We start from the raw sequence: 25,770 nt of genomic DNA on the forward strand, positions 1-25,770 counted from the left end.
CTCCAGTCATCTTAGGCGCATCTTCCCGAGGCAAGAGAGTTAACTGGCTTTAAAAGTCCAGTTTCCACCCTTGCCGAACTAGGTTGGAATTACTGGGCTCGATCTTAGCGCCACCAGTGGCTATTACGAGTTATGTCCCTTCTCAGTCTCTCCTATGGACCAATCAGATTCAACCTTGCATTTGCTTCACTTGCATTTGCTTCAAACAAAACGGTGGCGCCCAGTCAAGACGATCTGATCGATAATCAAGACCTATATTGTGATAAAACTAGTCTTACATCGCGAAGTGAATCAAATAACGTGAGCACCTTGATTAAAAACATGAAAAGATTTGGAAAATATCTGTTGACAACGAGTTAGCGGTGAACATGCTTTGCAAAAACCTGCAGTCGACCGAAATCTGCATGACACTTTACGAATTGGATTTCGATTTCGGTGCCCAATTTTGATTGGACTATGCAACGACTCGTTAGCCCAGCCAAAATGTAACTCCATAATACCAGCCTAGTTCGGCAAGGGTGGAAACTGGACTTTTATAGTCAGTTAACTCACTTGCCTCGGGAAGATGTCTTAGGCGTCGCAACTGGCCATACAGTTGCATCCCTTGGACGCACCAGAAATAAATGATTGAGGATCGAATCCCGGTTCACCCCAATCATGTTTCTAGATTTGTCAGTTACCGTTTCCGTGAGTTTCACCGAAGTGGTAAACGTCTGAGACATGCATCACTTCAAGCTTTCCTCCCACATCAATCTGACACACCGTGATATAACTGGAATACTGTTAAAAGCAGCTAAACCGAACTCACTCACTCACCTAATTTATATTTGAATGAACATTAAGCAGAAACATCTTGTTATCTGATTGTCCTTTAACAAAGTTTTCCCCCAATAAAGGTAAAAAACATTACATAACAGGAAATGGAAGTTTGTCAAAGAGAAAAGAAGTATGTCATTGAAGACAAGCTATTTGATAAATCGTGAACAGAATTGCTGTGATGGTGAACACTCTCCCATTTATCAACCTTGTACCATCTAGCCATCGAAATTCATGTGGTGTGACAATCAGCCAGATTTCAAGAATATATATTTTTTAAATTTTCATTAAATGGCATTAAAGAAAACTCATAAACTTGTAATTTGAAAGTAGTTTGTGTTAGCTGTTCAGCTTTGAACCAAACATTCTGCAATTTTGATATAAACAGAAAGAGCCAGAGCAAGATTTGTAGTCGTGGGCTAGCCAACCAGAATCACACAACACTGTCTGTGGTGGGCGTGCCCTGGCAGGGAGGGGATGGTTATGGGTGTTGTGATTGCTACAGTATTCACATAACTGCCAACTGTATTCACATGTCAACTGTATTCACATAACTGCAAACATATTCACATAACTGTCCCCAGTATTCACATACCTGTTAACTGTATTCACATAACTGCCAACCGTATTCACATACCTGTTAACTGTATTCACATAACTGCCAACCGTATTCACATAACTGTCAACTGTATTCACATAACTGCCAACCGTATTCACATAACTGTCAACTGTATTCACATAACTGCCAACCGTATTCACATAACTGTCAACTGTATTCACATAACTGCCAACCGTATTCACATACCTGTTAACTGTATTCACATAACTGCCAACCGTATTCACATAACTGTCAACTGTATTCACATAACTGCCAACCGTATTCACATAACTGTCAACTGTATTCACATAACTGCCAACCGTATTCACATAACTGTCCCCAGTATTCACATAACTGTCAACCGTATTCACATAACTGTCAACTGTATTCACATAACTGCCAACCGTATTCACATAACTGTCCCCATTTTTCACATAACTGTCAACTGTATTCACATAACTGCCAACCGTATTCACATAACTGTCAACTGTATTCACATAACTGTCAACTGTATTCACATAACTGCCAACCATATTCACATAACTGTCCCCGGTATTCACATAACTGCCAACCGTATTCACATAACTGCAACCATATTCACATAACTGTCAACTGTATTCACATGTCAACTGTATTCACATAACTGTCAACTGTATTCACATGTCACCTGTATTCACATAACTGCCACCTGTATTCACATAAAAGTCAACTGTATTCACATAACTGTCACCTGTATTCACATAACTGTCCCCTGTATTCACATAACTGTCACCTGTATTCACATAACTGTCACCTGTATTCACATAACTGTCCCCTGTATTCACATAACTGTCCCCTGTATTCACATAACTGTCACCTGTATTCACATGTCAGTCACTACTGTATTCTCGTAACTATCGACTGTACAGTACAGAACTCAACAAGTATTTGCCATCACAGCAGCATAAAGCACAAAGCACAAAGGGACGGATATGTACTTCTAGTCTTCCTGTACAACGTCCCGACCAAAGAGGCAGTTGTATGAGCAGCATTGATGCAGAGTGAGTGAGGGAACACTGCCTTCTTTTCAGCTATCAGCCATATTCAAGACAATCATGGCGTCCTGTATATATTTGAGGCTCGGCCATAAAGACTTCTGGTTGACTGTATAAGCACGGTGCTTGCTGTCAGTACGGTGACCCACCAGGGCTTGATTTAAGGAAACTTGATAATACTTGCACCAGGTGCATGTTGATATGAAAACCTAGTTGCCCCAGATAAAACCAGGTTGTTGTGGGGAAAAGAAACGCTTAGTCAGACACAAATTTGAAAAAAAATTAAAATGCACTTGGTGCATGTAGAAATAAATATTAGTTTGCATTTTTCAAGAATTGGTTGCACGGGTGCAAGTTTTAGACAGTTAAATCGAGCCCTGCACACTATCAAACAGCCAAGACACAGCTTCCAGCTCATTCTTGGATGAATGCAAATTAATCTGAAACATTTACCAGCCCGAATGGTTTATCATTTAAAGACACACACCCTTCTACCTGCCCTCAAAATACCTTCGGTTTCACATTCAAGTGAGTGAGTGAGTTGGGTTTCATGTCGCCTTTGTTTTCAATGAACAGTGGCGTGACAGGTGTATCTATTTTGTGTTCTTAAAACCTGCTACAAGTGATTAGAAGGGTTGCGTATTGGCAAAATACTTTTGTTGCGATATATTGGGAGATATATTGGGAGCTTAAGTGTTTCACAGTGATTGTACATGCAGATCCTATTTTCTACATACTCAGTAAGTTGGGTTTAATTTTTGGTTTGGACAGTATTTTAGTTATATCATGGTGAGTCAGCTTAATGTGGGAGACAAAAGCCCCAAGTGATGCAGGTCTGTAATGTTTACCACTTTGGTGAAAGGTAAGAGGGAGGGAAGAAGGAGTGAGTGAGTGTGTTCGATTTTACGCCACTTTTAGCAATATTCCAGGAATATCACGGCGGAGGACACCAGAAATGGGCTTCACTCATTGTACCCATGTCGGGAATCAAACCTCGGTCTTCTGCGTGACGAGCAAACACTTTAAACAATTGGCTACATGACCGCCCCGAGAGGAGGAGGGGAAGAAGAGAGAATGGGGATTTGGGGGGGAAGAAATAGGACAAGAAATCTCATTGGGGGGACTAGGGTGAGGTACTGGGGACCAATTCAGGGAGACAAGCATGAGGTAGTGGGGACCAATTCTGGGAGACAAGCATGAGGTAGTGGGGACCGATTCTGGGAGACAAGCATGAGGTAGTGGGGACCAATTCTGGGAGACAAGCATGAGGTAGTGGGGACCGATTCTGGGAGACAAGCATGAGGTAGTGGGGACCGATTCTGGGAGACAAGCATGAGGTAGTGGGGACCGATTCTGGGAGACAAGCATGAGGTACTGGGGACCGATTCTGGGAGACAAGCATGAGGTAGTGGGGACCGATTCTGGGAGACAAGCATGAGGTACTGTGGACCACTGCTGGGAGACAAGCATGAGGTACTGGGGACCACTGCTGGGAGACAAGCATGAGGTACTGGGGACCACTGCTGCCCCGAAATCACTCCAGACCCAACATCTGACTTGATATGAGCATTATCCACATACACAAAGCTCTAAGTATCTGTCGGTGTGGTATCTCCCCAGACAGAATACCCTGTTACTTTCCTAATTCTGTGACTTCTGACAACAAAACAACCAGTGCTATCATAGCATTCTGTTCCAGAAGAGCCTAGTCAACCCCTACACCCTCTCACACACACACCCCAGATGGGGGGGGGGGGGGGCGGCGGGGAAAGGGAAAATGAGGGAAAAAGACAAAACAGAACTTTCACCTTCAACAAAAAAAAATTCAACAGGAAAAACCCATAACCAAATTCCTAGATAACCCCTCTCAGTGTTGGACAGAAATTAACAAAATTCTATCAGTTTTTTGTGTGTGTCTGAATTTAACCCAAAGATCAGCTGTTGATTAGATGTAAAATGAAAAGATTAAATCTGAAAAATGCAAAAGACAACCCAAAAAGAACGGCCCAAAAGTGCCAACCCGAGAGAGAAACCCCTGCATCTGCATGTTCTCTATAAATAAACTGAAAAAATACAAAAACAGCCTGCCTCTTATTCTCTGCACGCATTCCATGGGCTGCCTTAATGTGCATCTATTTTTAGCTCATGTGCATAGCAAGGGTTGAAGCCAGCATGGTCTATTTATAGACTGCATGCATAACGGACTGTGTCTGTTGGGGGCTGAGTTTATTGATTGTAATAGAAAACGATGGAGATGGTGACGTAAGCTGCAGTTTCCAGGGAGAATCATGTACGTGCGTGTGTGCGAGTGTTTGTCGCACCTCTGTTGCCAGGGGCAACCACACCTGCATCGCCAGGATGAGGGGTAGGGAGGGGAGAAAGAATGTATGGTGCACGGCCATGTTCTGTCCTAACTACAGATTAAATATTATGCTAAGTCCTGTTCTCATAGCATATATTGTGGTTATTAGTTTCATATGAAACTGCTGCATTTTCAATATAGATTTTTTTTTTAAATGGAATAAAAATATAAAAAGTACTTGAAATTTAGACTCTGTTTCCTCTTACATGAGTAAGAATATGGTCTGTTTTTCCCAAAATGAGCATTAAAAATAAGGAATCTCCCAATGGAAACGCATATTTTAGGGGGTCTTAGACGACAACACAATAGCTGTAACCTGAAGGATCTCCCTAATTTATTACACTGCTGTTTGGTGAGTTGCTAGTCAAGTTGTTTTGAAGTCAGGGGTGTTCCTACAGAAATAACGTATTACTGGACAGGAGTGTTTCCAGACTGAAGTGAGAGGGTAGATAAATGCAGGGATGCCGATGCATAGCTTGGTAGGAAATGGGAAGGGTTGAGGTCATAGTTCAGGGGTCAGGGGCTGTGAAACACTTTGTTGTGTTAAGAAGACAAGACTGGGGTTTAACTGCATGGGGTCAAATTGGCTTTAGTTGATGGCTGAGGGCTAAAAGGGGCGGGGAGGACAGGGCAGAGGGAGGATGGTGATAGATTGGGTGGGGCAGGGCAGAGCAGGGCAGGGCGGGGCGGGGCAGGGCAGGGCAGTTTACTCAGGGGGAGGATGGTTATAGATTGGGCGGGGCAGGGCAGTTTACTCAGGGGAAGGATGGTGATAGATTGGGCAGGACAGGGCAGTTTACTCAGGGGGAGGATGGTGATAGATTAGGTGGGGCAGGGCAGGGCAGTTTACTCAGGGGGAGGATGGTGATAGATTGGGCAGGGCAGGGCAGGGCAGGGCAGGGCAGTTTACTCAGGGGGAGGATGGTGATAGATTGGGCAGGGCAGGGCAGGGCAGTTTACTCAGGGGGAGGATGGTGATAGATTGGGCAGGGCAGGGCAGTTTACTCAGGGGGAGGATGGTGATAGATTGGGCAGGACAGGGCAGTTTACTCAGGGGGAGGATGGTGATAGATTGGGCGGGGCAGGGCAGTTAACTCAGGGGGAGGATGGTGATAGATTGGGCGGGGCAGGGCAGTTTACTCAGGGGGAGGATGGTGATAGATTGGGTGGGGCAGGGCAGTTTACTCAGGGGGAGGATGGTGATAGATTGGGCGGGGCAGGGCAGTTTACTCAGGGGGAAGATGGTGATAGATTGGGCGGGGTAGGGCAGTTTACTCAGGGGGAGGATGGTGATAGATTGGGTGGGGCAGCAAGTGGGTGGTATGAGGAGTTTGGTTGAAGATTCATGTCGGCTCAGGGTGATGGATGGTGGGGAGGGGCAGGGAGGGGTGTGGAACAGGGCCAGGCAGGGAACAGAGGTAAGTGACGTGGCTTCCAGCAAGGAGTCAAGTGTGTGCTCGGAAGAGCAAGGGCCTAAGTGGGCGGGGATGGAAAAAGCAAGGGCCTAAGTGGGCGGGGATGGAAAAAGCAAGGGCCTATGTGGGTGGGGATGGAAAAAGCAAGGGCCTATGTGGGTGGGGAGGGAAAAAGCAAGGGCCTCAGTGTGTGCTTGGGAAAGCAAGGGCCTATGTGGGCGGGGATGGAAAAAGCAAGGGCCTAAGTGGGCGGGGAGGGAAAAAGCCAGGGCCTAAGTGGGCGGGGATGGAAAAAGCAAGGGCCTAGGTGTGTGCTTGGAAAAGCAAGGGCCTATGTGGGCGGGGATGGAAAAAGCAAGGGCCTAAGTGGGCGGGGAGGGAAAAAGCAAGGGCCTAAGTGGGCGGGGATGGAAAAAGCAAGGGCCTATGTGTGTGCTTGGGAAAGCAAGGGCCTATGTGTGTGCTTGGGAAAGCAAGGGCCTATGTGGGCGGGGATGGAAAAAGCAAGGGCCTAAGTGGGCGGGGATGGAAAAAGCAAGGGCCTATGTGTGTGCTTGGGAAAGCAAGGGCCTATGTGGGCGGGGAAGGGAAAAAGCAAGGGCCTAAGTGGGCGGGGATGGAAAAAGCAAGGGCCTAAGTGGGCGGGGATGGAAAAAGCAAGGGCCTAAGTGGGCGGGGAGGGAAAAAGCCAGGGCCTAAGTGGGCGGGGATGGAAAAAGCAAGGGCCTATGTGTGTGCTTGGGAAAGCAAGGGCCTATGTGGGCGGGGATGGAAAAAGCAAGGGCCTAAGTGGGCGGGGATGGAAAAAGCCAGGGCCTAAGTGGGCGGGGATGGAAAAAGCAAGGGCCTATGTGTGTGCTTGGGAAAGCAAGGGCCTAAGTGGGCGGGGAAGGGAAAAAGCAAGGGCCTAAGTGAGCAGGGGAGATGTACTAGAGGGCTGGAATAGGAGGGGTGTGATTGTGACATAACCATTCTCTATATTAATGGCACTGCCCTTCAGCCGGCTCTCACAGTGTGTAAGCCAGGAGCGTCTAACAATTAGGAGGGCGTTGAAAGTAAAACTAGCCACAAAGATACAGAAGTATACAAGAACAGATGAAAAAAACAAACTGGCTTGGTTGATCATGTCAATTTAAGGCAACTGTAAAAGAAAATTTTAAAAATAAAATAAAAAGATTCAATATTGAAACAATAATTTAATTAAATTTTGGAATGATCCAATAGCGACCTTGTGTTGGTGATTTAAGTAGAGCGAGTATGTTTGTGGTGTATGAACGTCCTCCAGCTAAGGTCGGTTGTTGTGACTGTGGTTGGCGAAGGGCCCTAGGTCTATATTACGTGACACGTAGCGTCTAAAGGACCGGTCTACCTGCAGGCCCACACTGCTGTTCCATCGCAGGGCTAGTTGAAGTGCTATTTGACGTGTTCGTACTTTCGTCTGTCGTCTTCTTGAAGAAGTTGTGCTGCAACCCGTAGTATGGTGTGATGCGAGTTTTCGGGTCATAGTCCAACATTCTTAGAATCAAGTCCTTGAACTTGAGGTAGTCTGCCACCGTGTGACCCGGCTCGCCCGCCCTTCGACCCCCTGGACCTCCTGTTTCGGCACCAATAATATCATGGAGTTTCCTGCTTCCTGCCTGCTTGTACTGGAACAGACAAGAGTGAGTGAGTGAGTGAGTGAGTGAGTGAGTGAGTGAGTGAGTGAGTGAGTGAGTGAGTGAGTGAGTGAGTGAGTGAGTGAGTGAGTGAGTGTTTGTTGTTGTTTCACGCCGCACTCAGCAATATTCCAGCTATATGACAGCAAGTCTGGACCAGACAATCCAGTGATTGATAACATGAGCATCGATCCACGCAATTGGGATCGATGACATGCATCAACCAAGTCACCAAGCCTGACCACCCACACCAGCATAGGTCGCTGGTGGCCAATACTTATCAGGCATCCCTACTGGTTTGTGTAATATTTGAGTGAGTAAGTGAATTGTCTTATGCCACATCTGCACAAAAGTTGATGATTGAGGAGTAGGTGAGTTTGTTTTATCACAGAAATGTTGGTTTGTTGTTTAACACCACACTGAGCAATGTTCCAGCTATATGACGGCGGTCTGTAAATTATCGATTCTGGACCAGACAATCCAGTGATGGACATCGTGAGCATCCATCCATGCAATTGGGGTACGATGACAGGCATTAACCAAGTCAGCGAGCCTGATCACACGACAAGCATGGGTTGCTGAAGACCTTTTCTACCCCGGATCTTCACAGGTCTTATCAAAGCTTTGAACAGTAGGGGACACCAGAAATGGGCTTCACACATTGTACCCATGTTGGGAATCGAACCCGGGTCTTCAGAGTGACAAGCAAACGCTTCAACCACTAGGCTATCTGACCACCCCTCCATAAGGAGTGAGTGAGTGGTTTTACGCTGCTTTGAGCAATATTCCTACAATATCACGGCTGGGGACACCAGAAACGGGCTTCACACATTGTACCCATGTCGGGAATCGAACCCGGGTCTTCGGCGTGAGGAGCGAACACTTTAACCACGAGGCTACCCGACCACCCCTGAGGGCCAGGAGGAAGAAGTGTCCGAGTGGCCATACCTTTTTGTTATCCTTCGGCCGCTTACAGGCATATGTACCATCAGGTTGCTGGTCAAAGTACTTGCGAGCTTTTGGTGCTTGGTCTAGGATGTGTTTGGGTGGCATCCCGAGCACCTCCACGATCTTCATCATCTGGTCAAACTGCAACAACACAAAACAACTGAATTTAGCTCGGATTTTAACGAATGGGTGAGTTGGATTTAAGACCACTTTAAACAGTATTTATCAGGGCGTGTCAGCTTCATGTGGGAGAAAAGCCCGAAGTGATGCAGGTCAAGGAAGTTTACACCTTCGGTGAAACCCACGTGCACCGGTATGGTGCAGACAAACCAAGAAACATAGTCAGGGAGAACTGGGATTCGAACTCACGACCATAGGTTTCTGGCAGCCCAAAAGTAACAATGATAGAAACGTAACTTCTTTACAAATTCTAGGGGAACATATCTCAATACCTTGTCATGTTTGTTGTTTAACACTGCACTCAGCGATATTCCAGCGGCCTGTAAGTAATCTAATCTGGACCAGCAACTAATCAAGTCCACTGAGTCTGACCACCAAAACATCCTGAGCAATAAGACTGTCGTAAGTCTATGTCAAGGTATGGGACTTAGTGCTAAGATCGATTTGTACAACGGCACCCTGATCTTTCGAGAAGGACCAATTGCAGGCTAGTAGAAGCTTGCCATTGGTTGGTTGGTTGCTTGTTTAACGCCGCACTCAGCAATATTCCAGCTATATGACGGCGGTCTGTAAATAACCAAGTCTGGACCAGACAATCCAGCGATTAATATCATTAGCAATTTAGCATCGACCCATGCAATTGGGATCGATGACATGCATCAAGCAAGTCAGCGAGCCTGACCACCCGATCCCGTTAGTCGCCTTTTACGAAAAGCATAGTCAGCCTTTACAGCAAGCATGGGTTGCTGAAGACCTATTCTACCCCGGAATCTTCACGGGTTAGTTATTGCGGACACTGGCTCCGAGTCTGCTAGTTGGTAGGGAGGTCAACATACCTCATTTGATCCAGCAAAGAGAGGCTCTCCCGTGTGCATCTCGACCAGGATGCATCCTAAACTCCACATATCTATAGCCAAGTCGTATGGGATCCCTAGCAACACCTCGGGAGACCTGTAGAACCGACTCTGGATGTACTGGTATATCTGAAAACAACAAACAACGTTTAAAATCGTACATCGTAAGAAAATTTAGAGAGTTCTAAAGATAGCCATGGTCAGGGTTTGATAGGCCTTCTGTTGTATAAATGCAGCAGACGGAAATATTCCAGGTAAGGTTACCTGTGAGTGATTAAGTCTGGAACAGGCAAACCTGTGATTGATATCATAACCTAGTCACGGAGCCTGACCACCCAATTCATTCAGTAACCTCATGGTGAGAGCCTGAGATGTTTATGTACGACAGATACATTTTTCCAGAATTTTATTGCCGATAATTAAGGGTGCATATAACACACGAGTGCGTATTGTACGCGAATAAGTAAGTCTTGTGTACATTGATCAATCGGAAGGGCGCTTATTGTGATTGTTCACTACCCAATATCTTAGCAAATGTCGCAATGGGCGCTTATTAGAGCGGGACGCTTATTACGTTGAATATAGAGAATCTCAACCAAGTGTCTTTTGATATCAAATATATCAACACGAGTTGATAAAAGTGGAAAAATTCCGAGGCTTGCTGAGGATTTTTGCCACTTTTATCAACGAGTGTTGATATATTTGATATCAAAAGACACGAGGGTGAGATTTTATTTATCATCCAACATCATTCTTTCAACTTTTTCAATTTGTAGACAGTAATTAGCAGTGTCTTCAGTGTAAAAAGTACTGCAAACAGCTTCGGTAGCAGAGCCATTAGTGATGTCATTTGATTGTGACGTCATGGTAACCATTGACGTCACAATGGTCTGCAAAGCATTGTGATGTAATTTCATTGCAGCGATATCTACAGTGTAGATATCGCTTGATCTCATCCAAGCGATATCTCCTGTGGGAGCCAGTTTTGGATGATAAACGGTATTAACATCTGTCTATGTGTTCAAGCGACAGCTGTAATTATTTTACAACACATGACAAGAAAGTACTTACCCTCTGTCCTAGCTGACACGAGCTCCCAAAATCCACTATTTTGATTGCACTCCTCTTGGGGTTACACAATAAAATATTCTCTGGCTTTAAGTCGCAGTGAATAATATTCAGCTCAGGAGTGGCCAAAAATAACAAGGCCGTGCACAGCTGCTGAGCAAATTTTCGAGTCAAATTTAACGACACACCTCTAAAGTTTGTGTTACGTAACAAGTCGTACAAATTGTACGATAATAGTTCAAACACCAAGCAGAGATGATTCCGAAACATGAAATGCCTCTTTAACCTCACTGAAACCGAAGAGAGAAACTGGAATTAGTCAACATTCAAGAACAGCTTCTAAATATTGTGGAAATGGAGAGAGAGAGAGAAAAAAGGAGGTTATGCAATGGGTGATGTTTACATGTGTTTACATGTGTTTACACATTGGTTCAGATTAAATTTTACGAATACAAAAGATAGGACTTCAAAACATACTTTCAAATCTTCGACTATTAAAAATGAGGTTATGCAATAGGTGATGTTTACATGTGTTTACATGTGTTTACACATTGGTTCAGGTTAAATTTTACGAATACAAAAGATAGGACTTCAAAACATACTTTCAAATTTTCGACTATTAAAAAATACACATACTGAATAAAAATAAATCATAATTAAAGATTTCAACATTCATTTTTCCTGTGAATAAACAATAGGATGTATATTCACAGTTAATATACAATAGGATGTATTGAACATTTTGTTTTGAATGAAACATAAAAACAAAAAATATCTCCACCCCATTTTATTAAAAAATAAGGACGACAATATGATAATCACTAAATTGTGTCCTTATGTAAATGAGCCATTGCTGTGTTGATTTGCTGACCTCACTGACCTTGACCTTCAGGCCCTGTGTGGCCAGCCCCAAGACGGCCGTGTACATTTGATTATAACGACAGAATCTAATTCCATCAACTGCACACACACAGACACCGAGAGATATGTTCAAAAGTAAATTTTCTCCTATTTGTATTTCAGTTTTCCCTGGGAAAGAATGCCAGAATAAACACACACTGGATGCAAAAAAGCTGTGAGGAATTTCCCACGCACACAAAGACGTTGTCATGAAATTGCCAGAGGACTCTGATGGTAGCATTTGGACACCCACTTCCCTGTGACCTGCTGTTTGATATTAGCAGCGTCAACAGGTTGCGTCACCACCGGCAATGCCAGCAGACAAAACACCAACTGAAGACGGTTCGTGGCTGATGTGCTGAGTTCAGTTCCATATTTAGATACCCCTCACTGCGGTGGGAGGGTCATGCAGCCATTGAAACTAACAGTTTTAGTCCACTAGTCCTAATAAGGTTGCTGGACCTGGTGTTTATTGTAAGGTTGCTGGACCTGGCGTTTATTGTAAGGTTGTTGGACCTGGCGTTTATTAAAAGGTTGCTGGACCTGGCGTTTATTATAAGGTTGCTGGACCTTGCGTTTATCATAAGGTTGCTGGACCTGGTGTTTATTGTAAGGTTGTTGGACATGGCGTTTATTATAAGATTGCTGGACCTGGTGTTTATCATAAGGTTGCTTGACCTGGTGTTTATTATAAGGCTGCTGGACCTGGTGTTTATTATAAGGCTGCTGGACCTGGTGTTTATTCAAGGCTGCTGGACCTGGTGTTTATTCAAGGCAAGCATATATTCTAGGATTTATGTACTTCCTTCACTGTGCCCCATCAATACCAATGATTCACTTGTGAGTTACGCTTGTTTGCTGTTTAACACTGCACTGATGTTCCTGCACTGCAGTAATGTTCCCGCCACATGACGGTGGATGTAAGTAATCGTTTGTTTGTTTATTGTTAAACATCATGCTCAGCAATATTCCAGCTATATGACTGCGGTTTGTAAATATCAAGTCAGGACCAGACAATCCAGTGACTTACATCATGAACATTGATCCACGCAATTGGGATACGATGACATGCATCAACCAAGTCAGCGAGCCTGACCACCTGATCCTATTTGTCATCTCTTACGACAAGCATAGTCACCTGTTGCGGCAAGCATGGGTTGCTGAAGACCTATTCTAGATAAGATCTTCACGGGCATCAACAACTTGTATTAATTACTTGCTTTCTTTTGGAATATACAAATTGCAAGTGGCATTTGATTGTCCGTTTATGGGTGTATACCGGTTTCAAAGTTTCTACATCCATAAACGCAAAAGTACTAAAGTCAATTCTTTATAAAATTCAGAATATATCTCACTTGGTTATTGGAAATTGCTTAAACTTTCTCTAATGATTTAGTCAAAACCATGCTTGCAATAATGACAAGGGGAGGTTCCAAAATCTGACTTTATTCCAGACAAATATTCCAGGTCTCTCCAACTAATTGCCTGACATTACGTGAGCCTTAATCATTATTTATCATCTCATAAGTAATATTGTTTGCCTGACCACTGATCTGCCTCTAATGATGACTGGCAGAGACGAATGTTTAGATGTAAGGTTAATGGGATATTAACATGAGTCGATAAGGTCACAGCAGGTCACGGCAGGTCACGGCAGGGCAGGGCAGGGCAGTGATCTAGGCCACCAGGTGCTTGGTATGAACAACCCTACAATAACTCGTATATTTTAAGAAAGCCCCCAAAATGGCTGGCTGACCATGCAATATTTCAGTGGGAGTGTTTCATCAGAAAAGAGATTAGAATAAACGGTTTGAGAATTCGGATCCCCAAAACAGGTTATGAACAAAACAGATCTGATATAATTCTGTTCAAAATCAAACATATGTTCCTCATTTAATAGTAAGCTTGTATGCTTACAAGAGGAAGAGAGAGGAAGAGAGAGGAAAGAGAGAGAAGGGAGAAAGAGAAGGGAGGAGGATTAATGCCGCACTCAGCAATATTCCAGCTTTATGACGGCCTGTAAATAATCGAGTCTGGACCAGACAATCCAGTGACAGATATTGTGAGGACCAATGACATGCCTTAAGCCGAGTCACCGATCCTGACACCCACATCCATTCAGTCACCTTTTATGACCAGCAGGCGGTTGGGGACCAATCTAATCTGGAATTCATGAGCTGTTATTGTTTGATGTGTGTGTGTGTGTGTGTGTGTGTGTGTTCAAAATTAAACTAGATTTGTCATATCATAGTTGGCAGATCTCTCAGCAAAGGGTACTGGGGACCTATTCTGTTCCAGAAGATTGGTTGGTTGGTTGGTTGTTGTTTAACGCCGCACTCAGCAATATTCCAGCTATATGACGGCGGTCTGTAAAGAATCGAGTCCAGACCAGACAATCCAGTGATTAATGTCATGAACAGCGATCCAGGCAATTGGGATCGATGACATGCATCAACGTTAGTCGCCTTTTACGACAAGCATAGTCACCTTTTACGGCAAGCATGGGTTGCTGAAGACCTATTCTACCCCGGATCTTCACAGGTTTGTTCCAGAAGAGCCACTGTGATCCTCGTAATACTGACCTATATAGTATTTGTTTTCAGCATCATGCTTGTTCATGAGCTCCAGGAGCTTCACTTCAATCTGGGCTTGGTTCAGGAACGGTTTCTTGTTCTTGATTATTTTTATGGCCACTGCCTCCTGATCCCCATGGTCGTACGCCTTTACCACCTGAAACAAGGGAGGTCACTCTTAGCCATGTTCTGAAAAAGGGAGGTAATTCTTAACTCAAAAACAAGGGAGGTCACTCTTAGCCACGCTTCTGAAAAAGGGAGGTAATTCTTAACTCAAAAACAAGGGAGGTCACTCTTAGCCACGCTTCTGAAAAAGGGAGGTAATTCTTAACTCAAAAACAAGGGAGGTCACTCTTAGCCACGCTTCTGAAAAAGGGAGGTAATTCTTAACTCAAAAACAAGGGAGGTCACTCTTAGCCACGCTTCTGAAAAAGGGAGGTAATTCTTAACTCAAAAACAAGGGAGGTCACTCTTAGCCACGCTTCTGAAAAAGGGAGGTAATTCTTAACTCAAAAACAAGGGAGGTTACCTTTAGTCATGTTACTCAGCAATAGAAACTAACATCTTGTAGTCCTTATAATGATAACATATGTCAAAACCTTAAAAAATTGTAAATTTCTACTAGTCCTTATGATACGTTAACTATTTGGGCAGTTTGTCCAGGACTATAGGACTTGTGCCTATTTCTAACCCTGTTACTAGCAAGCTCCTCACAGTGATAGCCCATTTTCTGAGCTCCCCACTGTGGTAGGCAGCCTGCAAACATCAATGGAGTTGAACTTGAGCTGCCTGACCAGCGCTAGAAACTAACAGTTTTAGACAACAAGTCCATAATACGATAACATATAGCAAAACCCTTAAAAAGGGCAAATTTCTACTGGTCCTTATGATACCTTAACTATTGGGCAGTTTGGCAAGGACGATAGGACACCTCTAACACTGCTGACAAACAAGTGATGACTGGCACACATTTCGTCATTGTAACCACGAGTAGCGGGACAATACACTGAAGTATTTTTTACTTCTCGATATGAATACTGATCACAGGCTACTAAATACTAAATACACTAAATACAAAAATATCGATTCTTACCCTCCAACTTTTGCATCAATAACTGTTATACCAAACACTAATTACTAGTGAAAATTAATAGTGAATATGTATGTATTTTCATTAATTGCACAACGATGACACTGGCAACTGTAAACCCTCAGTGTGCTAGGTATTTGGCCAGCCTGTCTATGAAAAAGATGGCTTACGCACCACTGATGAGAGCACATAGAAGTATCGTGATACGTATCGACACGTACGGCATCGGTATCATGTCAGAGTCAAGCCCCCTACTCCAGTATAATGGATTGAGAGACAGTCCGATGCCTCAATCTGCAGTGATGAGGTGAGGTGAGGTGAAATGGGGTTTAACGTCGCGTCCAAGATTATTGCACTTTTATAGCGACGTGCATGTATGTGTATGTGTGTGTGGCTGCTTGTACTAGTCCAGACTGATGCCGATTTATAGTGCTAGCACACTGAGATACCATGCCGCAGTTTAACATGAATACCCCACTCAGACACAGTATACTGACTCCGAGTCGACCAGTCCTGGTTTTAGCCCCTTAATGCCAAGCGCCAGACAGGGTAACAACAAGTACCATCTTTAAACGTCTTTTGGTATGACGCGGCTGGGGACGCGGCGGCTCTATTTTCCTTTTAAACTGAAACTTCTTTGCCATGGAGAGTGGTCAATAATTTGAGGGTGTCACAGATCTGGGAAGGAATCTCACCCCTAAATTTAGTTAAATGCATACCTGTCTTGTTAATTTGGCCAATAATAAATAGCCAAATAACACACAAAAATCTACTGAAACAATACTATAAAATAAAAAACAGTGGGAAAAAACCACACAAACCAAAAAACACTCAATTGAGAATTGTTTTCCCCCATACTTTTCTTGTACAGTTGGCGGATCCGTTAACCGATCAATAAAAAAGGACACGCCTAAAGTAATGAAATGGTGTAGTGGGCTGTACTGTAAGATCAGATAATTACAATATTTACGGGACTCATATATCTATTCTCTGCATCCATCATATACATTTGTGAATATCCCTGCAACTTCAGCTCATAAATACCAGAAATAATTTGTCTATCTTACTGCGACATGCACACAAAGATAACCCTCCTCTCTACACTATCAAGATGATGGCTCCAGCACCGAGCTGACACTACAGTATGTTGTTAGGGGATAAGTTATCAGTCCTCCAGTCTACACCAATGGCCACTGTTGGAAATAATTTAAAAACCAACAAGACTGTCGTTCAGGTGACCCATAGTTGTTGCCTGCCCATCTTCAAGTTCCCTGCCCGCATTCAGACATAATAAATATTGAAAAATCACAACCCCCCCAAAAAATTAAGAAAGAAAAAAAAGACAAAAAATCAACTCTGGATTCAGTCGAAATAATGAAAACAATTATTTGAACAATTCAGGAACAATTGGACATTTTTCGGCCAGCAGGTAACAAAGTGTCTTATTTTTTCACATGCCAGTGTTTCACCAAATTTGGGAGTTGCTGAAACAGGGTGATTATAACTGCCAACAGCATAAACTGTATCGCTCAAAATAATCCTAGCACCATGGTACACAACTCTTATCACAGCCAGATCAAGCCAATAGCAGCACTGCATCATCAACAGACTCTAGCCCACTGATAGCTGAAGTGTTCAAGATTAGATTTCCGAGTTGATATTAATGTTTTTGTTTAACATATGACATTGCACACATATTTATAATATTTTACAAGCAAATTCCAAAAGATGCTGATAACCTAGATCACAAACAATTTTAACAAAGCATCCCTGGTCTGTTGAAGTGAACCACATTCCTGTGATAATAGCTATGGCTATGTTTTCTCTCTTAAGTGCAAAACACCTTCTACCTTTATTTCAAAAGTTTTTAAGAAGAAAACCCCACAAACCATAAACACTTCATTTTTAAGAATACAAAACCAAACTCACTCACTCACTCCAACATTATAATAGTGAGTGAGCTTGGTTTTATGCCGCTCTTATCAATATTCCAGCAATATCACGCCGGGGGACACCAGATATGGGCTTCACCAGAAATGGGCTTCACACACAATACCCCTGTTGGGAATCAAACCCGGGTCTTTGGCATGACGAGCAAACGCTTTAACCACTAGGCTACCCGACCCCCCAAATGTCTAAAATGAAAATAATCATTTACCTGGGGTTCCATGATAGTGCATGTGAGGGGGCCTCATCAGGACACTAATCTGGATTGAGGGCAGCCCTAGACTCATCAGGGTTAGAAACGTAACAGTTTTTGTCCACTAGTCCTTATAATGATAACATATATATGATATAGCCAAACCCTTAAAATGGGCCAATTTCTACTAGTCTTGAAGATACCTTTACTATTGGGCAGTTTGGCAAGGACTACAGGAGTAGTGCCAATTTCTAATGCTGTCATCTACACTATTCCAATTTTTTCAAAAGTGTTTTGGGGCATATTTCTTTCGTCTTTCCACGATACCACAAAAATGATACTCAATCTTATAATATGTCAAGTGTATATTCAAACAGAATGAAATATCGGACTATTCCTATCACAAATTGAGTAGTATGTTAAGGAGCACCACAGATAACCAAGAAGCCCCCCTGAGTGTAGTGTTAAACAACAAACAAACAAACAAACACTTCCCCGCTTTTTCTTCCAGCAAATAAAACTGAATATGAAGGCATTTAGAATGCTCTTTGGCCTTCTTTTCAATTTGGTTAACGGATCCTGAACCAAAATACAGAGAAAAACAGAAAAAGAATTAACCAGCTTAAAGAGAAGAAGAAAAGGCCATGTTCACAAATAGCAGTTTACATGTGTCGCCCTGGGCAACCTCCCACGACCTAGAAACTGTTGCCACCTGGCTGGTGCTATTTTAGTTCCCCTGGATGAATTCATCACCATTGCCTACAAGCCCAAGTTGGTCCCCATGAAAACAGGAACGACTGAAGCAGGTTGTCATGACAGTAGTATGCTTAAATGTGAAGAAGGCCGAGCGAATAGTCATCAGCTAACGGATACGCTTGTCATATCTCACAGGACGTCATGATATACGGCATTTATGCCACGCAATTTGAAAAAAGATACATGTGATGTAAGAACCCTCTCTGAAGCTCTTTCCCAATTTCCAGTTGGTAATTACTTACATAACTAGTGGTTAGGGATACAGCTAGTTGTCTCCCTTACCTTGTACCTCATTACCAGAAGCCAGGCTATCGGGGAGGTTTAGTTGCCTTTTTGCTTGCCGCTTATACTGGTCATGAAGTTCTACTAGCCTGACTGGATTGACGGGCTGGTGACATGTTCGACACCAATGTCCTGTAACTTGGTCTCGTTGCTATATGGCTGAAATTATGCAGCTGCAACGTTCAATTTGAACTCACTCACTGTAACCAGCAGGTATCTCCTTCCTCGCCAGTGTTTCCTCTATCCATGTCCAGCCCTCCTCTCCTCATCCCACTGCCATCACATAAACCCGTTACCCAATTCCAGAGACCCCCGTCGTGCCTATTCCTCCAACCAGCCCCACCCTCCTTCCCAAGTTAACTCCGTCCCTTCTCTCCGTGAACTACTACATACTGCCTGTTATAACATGATGCCTGTCACCGTACACTTGGGCCTCCTACCCTACCCCACCACAGCCTCAGCCTCAGCCAGCAACCCAACACCCATCTATAACCACACCAGCCAGCCCCGCCCTCCCCATCCACAAGTTGACTTGTCTCTACCCTCCTCCCATGACCCAGTAGCCTATCCCCACCATCACCCCATCTATAACCACACCAGCCCCGCCCTCCCCATCCACAAGTTGACTTGTCTCTACCCTCCTCCCACGTCCCAGTAGCCTATGCCCGCCATCACACCATCTATAACCACACCAGCCCCACCCTCCCCATCCACAAGTTGACTTGTCTCTACCCTCCTCCCACGTCCCAGTAGCCTATGCCCACCATCATACCCATCCCCCATCTATAACCACACCAGCCCCACCCTCCCCATCCACAAGTTGACTTGTCTCTACCCTCCTCCCATGACCCAGTAGCCTATCCCCACCATCACCCCATCTATAACCACACCAGCCCCGCCCTCCCCATCCACAAGTTGACTCGTCTCTACCCTCCTCCCATGACCCAGCAGCCTATGCCCGCCATCACTCCCATCCCCCATCTATAACCACACCAGCCCCGCCCTCCCCATCCACAAGTTGACTTGTCTCTACCCTCCTCCCATGACCCAGTAGCCTATGCCCTGCCATCACCCATCTATAACCACACCAGCCCCGCCCTCCCCATCCACAAGTTGACTTGTCTCTACCCTCCTCCCATGACCCAGTAGCCTACTCCTCAGCTATTGATCCTGGCTCGGGATGACCCACATCTGCTGCTGTTGCTGCTGCTGCCTCACTCACAAGCACCTGCCTCATCGGCTCCTCGCCAGCGCCCTCCCACTCACAACCGACTGCTGTCAGATCCCTGCCCTCCCATCCTACTCAAACCAACAGTACAGAGAGTTCAGTGGTGACTATGCTCCACGAATCCACTACTGGCATTAAAACCAATACCATTTTCGACATAATAAGCACCCAATAATACAGTATTCTTAATAAAAGAGGGTCCTGGGGATTGTTTCTACAGTACTTGGCTCTCAGAGACTCCTAAATCTTTCATTTTTAACATCAGGTCTATGACTGCGACACTAGAATCATGTGCTAATTTCAAGAAGAGGCTAAAATCATGTCAAATCTATTCACAGAGTGCACTATTGGTGTGACCATCACTGTTGGTTTGGGTTGCCTTTCTTCAGTGTTACAAACTAAGGGGGTTGTGGAGTCTTTGTAGTTTGGTGTTGTATTGAATCAAGGGACTCCGAAATGTTCAGTTCTCAACATTAGAGTAATGACAAGGACGTTCACGCTGAAATCTATACACTGCCATTAGTCCAACATTGTGCTACAGTCATAGACCAGTCAGTTTTTATGTCACTCGATCCAGTCCAGTGACTGTCTGAATCACAGAATAGTTAGTCATGGAGTGAATCAGAAACCACTGTCCTGCAATTCACTGCTTGTCATGTACCAGCCATTTTCACCAGTTTATCTTCACCTGCTCGGAGGCCCTGAGATAATTCTAGGGTGGGGCCACATTTTCAAACACAATGGGGCATTTTAACATTGTGCTGTATGGGCAAGTGTGGGTATACCTCTGGAATATTTGAAAATTTTCACATAAAGGGCCCATGTCAGGAAATTCCAAGAGTAAACTCTGGACGTCTGTAGCTTGAGGTAAACATACCCAAAATAAGAATTTAAAAAATCACAATTCATGATATTCAGAAGGTTGATATATTAATTGGGTTGTTACATTTTTCTTTGGGTAACCAATATTTTTTCACTCATCTATTCATCACTCTATTGGGTTTTTCCCAAAATTACTGAACATTTTAATATTCTAAAAATTGAAATAATGTTTAGATGTACATTGTATATAACTGTTCTAAATATATGGGCTGGACTTGGAAAGTAAATTAGCTTGTAATTGTATTTAAGAAATTAGCTCCTTTGTGTTTGTATTTTACGCAAACACGCAGCCATCTGTAGCTCTGTTATTATTGTTAATCCCCTAGACGACAGATGATCCCCTTTCTATATTAGTCACACATTTAAGATTTACAAGACAATGGCTGTCAGGCTTTCATAAAAGACACCAGTTGCAGCGTCAGTGAGTAAGTTGGGTTACGCCGCTTTTAACAGTATTCCAGTTATATCATGGCGTGTCAGCTTAATGTGGGAGGAAAGCCCGAGGTGATGCACATTTACCACTTCGGTGAAACCCACGAGCACGGGTATGGTGCTGACAAAGCTAGAAACATAATCGGGGCTAACTGGGATTCGAACCCACGATCATAGGTTTCTGGCTTAGACGACTGGGCCACCAGTGCCCCCTGCAGCGTTAAAAATTGGCACTAGTCCTGTAGTCTTTGCCAAACTGCCCAATAGTTAAGGTATCATAAGGATTAGTAGAAATTTGCCATTTTTAAGTGTTTTGCTATATGTTTTTTTCATTATAAGGACTAGCTGACTACAAATGTTAGTTTCTACCGTAGCAGTTGGGTAATGGAGTCTTGTAAAAGATTTGATCAGCACCTAACGCTGAACGCACACAGATTGACTAGTTATGAACGCTGAACAATGACTCGAGATCCATCTTCCATGTGTCTCTGCAACGTGCAGTGTGCAGCGACACTGGTAATGATTTCTTCGTTTCAACATAACTGGCTGTTATTACACAAGAGGAACTTGTTGATTGGCTGCTGGTCACATGACTCACAACACAATGGCGCTACTTCATTCACACCGACCTGTGAATCAGGCTGTGGCCACACTACCCAGCATGCCTCACTGAATAATTCACGCAGTATGCTCTTGTAGGTTGCAGTGCCAGTGGTTGTTGCTTAGAATGGAATTGGGTTTGACGTCGTGTTCAAGATTATTGACTATATGGTGAGTGTGTGCGGTGTGTGTTGGAGTCTGCAGGCTTATAACTTAACTCTTGCCTGCTAGCCAAGGGCTAGTACATATTCCTGCGGTCTAGAACAAATTTCCCATTTGCTTTACCATTACAAGGGCATTAATCTTCACTGGGGTTTGTAAAGCTTAGTGTTCGTGTGTTAGTGTGTGTGTTAGTGTTAGTGTTAGTGTGTTAGTGTTAGTGTTAGTGTTAGTGTGTGTGTGTGTCTTAAGTGTTAATGTGAAGAAATCTCCCAAACCCAGTAATACAAATTCAAACACTGGTCTTATGGATCCTGGCATGTCAAAGGGAAGCAACTCTGCAGCTACTTTGTACCATGGTCTTTCATCTCCTATCACCCAACAATCAACTTTCATTTTCTTTGTACTTATTGTTCTGGTCAACAAATTGAGTCTTTTCTACAATTAAAAGAATGAACAAACATATTTCACCCATCCCAACAACTCACCTGACCAAATGAGCCCTTTCCTATTAAAGAATCTATTTCGTATCGGTCAAGCCACTTTTCGCCAGGGTTCACAATATAGTCGTGGTTTTGGTCATCGTATCCGTCGTTGTACACGTGCGCATTGACCTTGCCCTTCTTGTTCCCACTCTCGTCGCCAGTGCCGGACATACCCTGTGCACGCCGCTTCTTTTTGGCATAGTAGACCTGTGAAGGGAGACAACTCAGTTAGCACACACAAAAACACTTTATTCTAAACCCATTCTCGGGCAATTTCTTAGTCTGTCATACAGACCCTGATTCAAATATATCCAATACAGCCCATGCAAGTCTATAATGTTTGGCAAGTCTAGTCTGATTGGTCAGTCCATGACGAGTCTGTTTTAACATGAAGACGTTGGAGTGTCCAGTTTGGTCTGTCCGGGAGCACTGGGAGTGATTTTATCTGACGAAGCAAACTAGAACTGAGAAGTCTCAGAGCTGTATGATTTAGAAGAACATGGGGAATAAATCCGACATTTGTGTGATCCCGGTGTGCAGAAGTTTGATGATAGATACAGAAGGATACTTTGCATGACCTTGCATGATCTTACATGACCTCACATGACCTCACTTATACTATCTGTTTGTTGTTTAACGCCGCACTCAGCAATATTCCACCTATATGACAGCGGTCTGTAAATAATCGAGTCTGGACAAGACAATCCAGTGATTAATATCATGAGCATCAATCCACGCAATTGGGATCGATGACATGTATCAACCAAGTCAGCAAGCCTGACCACCCAATCCCTTTAGTTGCCTCTTACGACAAGCAGGGGTTGTTGAAGACCAATTCTAACCCCGATCTTCACCGGTTACTATTACATCAGTGTTAGAAATTGGCACTAGTCCTGTAGTCCTTGCCAAACTGCCTAATAGCTAAGGTATCATAAGGAATAGAAATGAGTGAGTGAGTGAGTGAGTATGGTTTTACCCCTTTTTAGCAAAATTCCAGCAATATCACGGCGGGGGACACCAGAAATGGGCTTCACACATTGTACCCATGTCGGGAATCGAACCCGGGTCTTCGGCGTGACGAGCGAACGCTTTAACCACTAGGCTACCCGACTGCCCCCATAAGGACTAGTAGATATTTGCCATTTTTGAGGGTTTTGCTATATGTTATCCTTGTAAGGACTAGTGGACGTTAGTTTCTACCGCTGTATGTAAGCTCAGGTGATCAACACGAGTTTGCCTGCATATTATAGTTAAGAGAACACAGCCAACCAGAATAGCTTCCCTTCCATTGTTTCAGTGACCGGGACGAAACAGCCCGACTAGAACTAGAACCATAAACACTGGCCTCGATCAACAACCAATCCCATCAGGACCCAACTGATCAAACCCAAAACTAATTATGCTAATTGACGACATAATCATTATAATTAACCAAGGTCAAGGTCGCAGCCAGCCAATCAGGACACAGCTGATTTCGGTTCTGCGGAATGAATGAGCCAACACACATAGCAACAGTGGAGAATTGCATGCATAAGCCTCCTTGCAGGCCTGGGATGCTGCATCACTTCCTGAATGCGTTCTACCATTGAGCCAGATGGCCATTGAGGCTGTCCGTCCCACATGTGATCTTGCCCCATTCACAAGTAGTTGCCATTCACACTTGGGGGACAGACAGCATGCATTGCCAGAACGTCCGATGCTGCCAAAAATCAATATGCCAAACTACTGCACGAGTTTTATAATGAGTACCCTGTTATAGCGCCATGTTTTGGGTTACATAACTTAGTAATTACATGAAGACAATACGTTATAATGAGGAGGGTGGGGGTCATCGGAGTCTGAGTATTGGGTGAGACGGTGCTTGGCGCTCAGAGGGTTGTGGAGGTGGCACATGAGGATGTTGTTTAACGATGCACTCGGTAATACTCCAGCTATACCATTGCTGCTTGTACATAATAATGTCTGGCTCCAACAAACCAGTCGTTGATATTATGAGCGAGCGAGTATGGTTTTATACCACGACGGACACCAGAAATGGGCTTCACACATGGTACCCATGTGGGGAATTGAACCCAGATCTTCGGTGTGACGAGCAAACGCATAAACCACAAGGCTACACCGCCGCCCCATTGATATTATCAGCAGCATTCCTTACCATTGGGATACGATGGCACCCAATCAACCAAGCCTAACTACCTGATCCATTTAGTTGCCTTGAACAGTATTTGTCAAAACATCAGTATAAAATCAGATTAAAGAGAGAGGAAGCCAACAGTGACAAAATGATTTGAAAATTCCATGAGCCCTGGAATCTTATGTACAGGTCAAAGATGAACTATCTGGGTTGGTTTGTTTTGTTTGTTGTTTAACGCCGCACTCAGCACTATTCCAGCTATACAACGGCGGTGTGTAAATAATAGAGTCTGGACCAGACAATCCACTGATTGACATCATGAGCATCAATGGACGCAATTTGGATACAGCAAACATAGGTTGCTGAAGACCTATTCTAACCCGGATCTTTCTAAAGCATTGATATTGCACAGTAAAGAGGCAAGAGTATATTCAAAACGTATATCTGGAAATTCTGTTCCTGAGAGTGCAATTTACAGAAAGTTGGTCAACAAAACAATCAAAAACATCTTAAAAAGGGCCTAAACGATTTGACCTTGCTTGTCCACAATGACACATAAATGTGACCTTGAGTGAGATGCCATACAGGAACGTTGAAAACAGTCTGCCTGGGTCAAATCTGCGTTGTCATTGAAGTTTGGAAAAGCAGGAAAACAAATGTATTGTTGCTACCCCAGAATATCCTGTATAGCCTGGCTGGTATGATACGAGTCTGGCAAAATGCCTGGAATTCTGCTGGTGCCACTAGGCCAAGTGAGTGCAGCACTAGCAGCAGTAAGCTGAACACTGATACACCAGAACCAGCCACCAGCAGTCTGGCCTCCATGGCTGAAGTACTTCTCCGGCCCCACAACCTCCATGGCTAAAGTACTTCTCCGTGCTCCACAACCTCCATGGCTCAAGTACTTCTCCGGCTCCACAACCTCCATAGCTCAAGTACTTCTCCGGCCCCACAACCTCCATGGCTAAAGTACTTCTCCGGCCCCACAACCTCCATGGCTAAAGTACTTCTCCGTGCCCCACAACCTCCATGGCTAAAGTACTTCTCCGTGCCCCACAACCTCCATGGCTAAAGTACTTCTCCGTGCCCCACAACCTCCATGGCTGAAGTACTTCTCCGGCCCCACAACCTCCATGGCTAAAGTACTTCTCCGTGCCCCACAACCTCCATGGCTAAAGT

General features: G+C 44.1%; 1 protein-coding gene across 6 annotated transcripts in view; it reads right to left on the reverse strand.

Moving 5' to 3' along the window:
• Positions 1-25,770, reverse strand: part of LOC139458399 (dual specificity tyrosine-phosphorylation-regulated kinase 1A-like) — a 92,306-nt gene that overhangs the window by 3,677 nt on the left and 62,859 nt on the right. For 5 of the 6 annotated variants that reach the window (XM_071239824.1, XM_071239820.1, XM_071239822.1 and 2 more), the window contains exons 3-8: positions 22,461-22,664; positions 14,413-14,560; positions 10,934-11,220; positions 9,845-9,991; positions 8,829-8,969; positions 7,595-7,871 (exon numbers count right to left, since the gene is read on the reverse strand). In XM_071239824.1, coding sequence (XP_071095925.1) covers positions 7,595-7,871; positions 8,829-8,969; positions 9,845-9,991; positions 10,934-11,220; positions 14,413-14,560; positions 22,461-22,664 — 1,204 coding nt within the window. The remainder of the gene's footprint in view (positions 1-7,594; positions 7,872-8,828; positions 8,970-9,844; positions 9,992-10,933; positions 11,221-14,412; positions 14,561-22,460; positions 22,665-25,770) is intronic. The other variant, XM_071239821.1, reaches the window with a different exon arrangement.

The sequence above is a fragment of the Haliotis cracherodii genome, unplaced genomic scaffold (genome assembly GCF_022045235.1).
Source record: "Haliotis cracherodii isolate W230 unplaced genomic scaffold, xgHalCrac1.p SCAF_12, whole genome shotgun sequence".
Taxonomy (NCBI): domain Eukaryota; kingdom Metazoa; phylum Mollusca; class Gastropoda; order Lepetellida; family Haliotidae; genus Haliotis; species Haliotis cracherodii.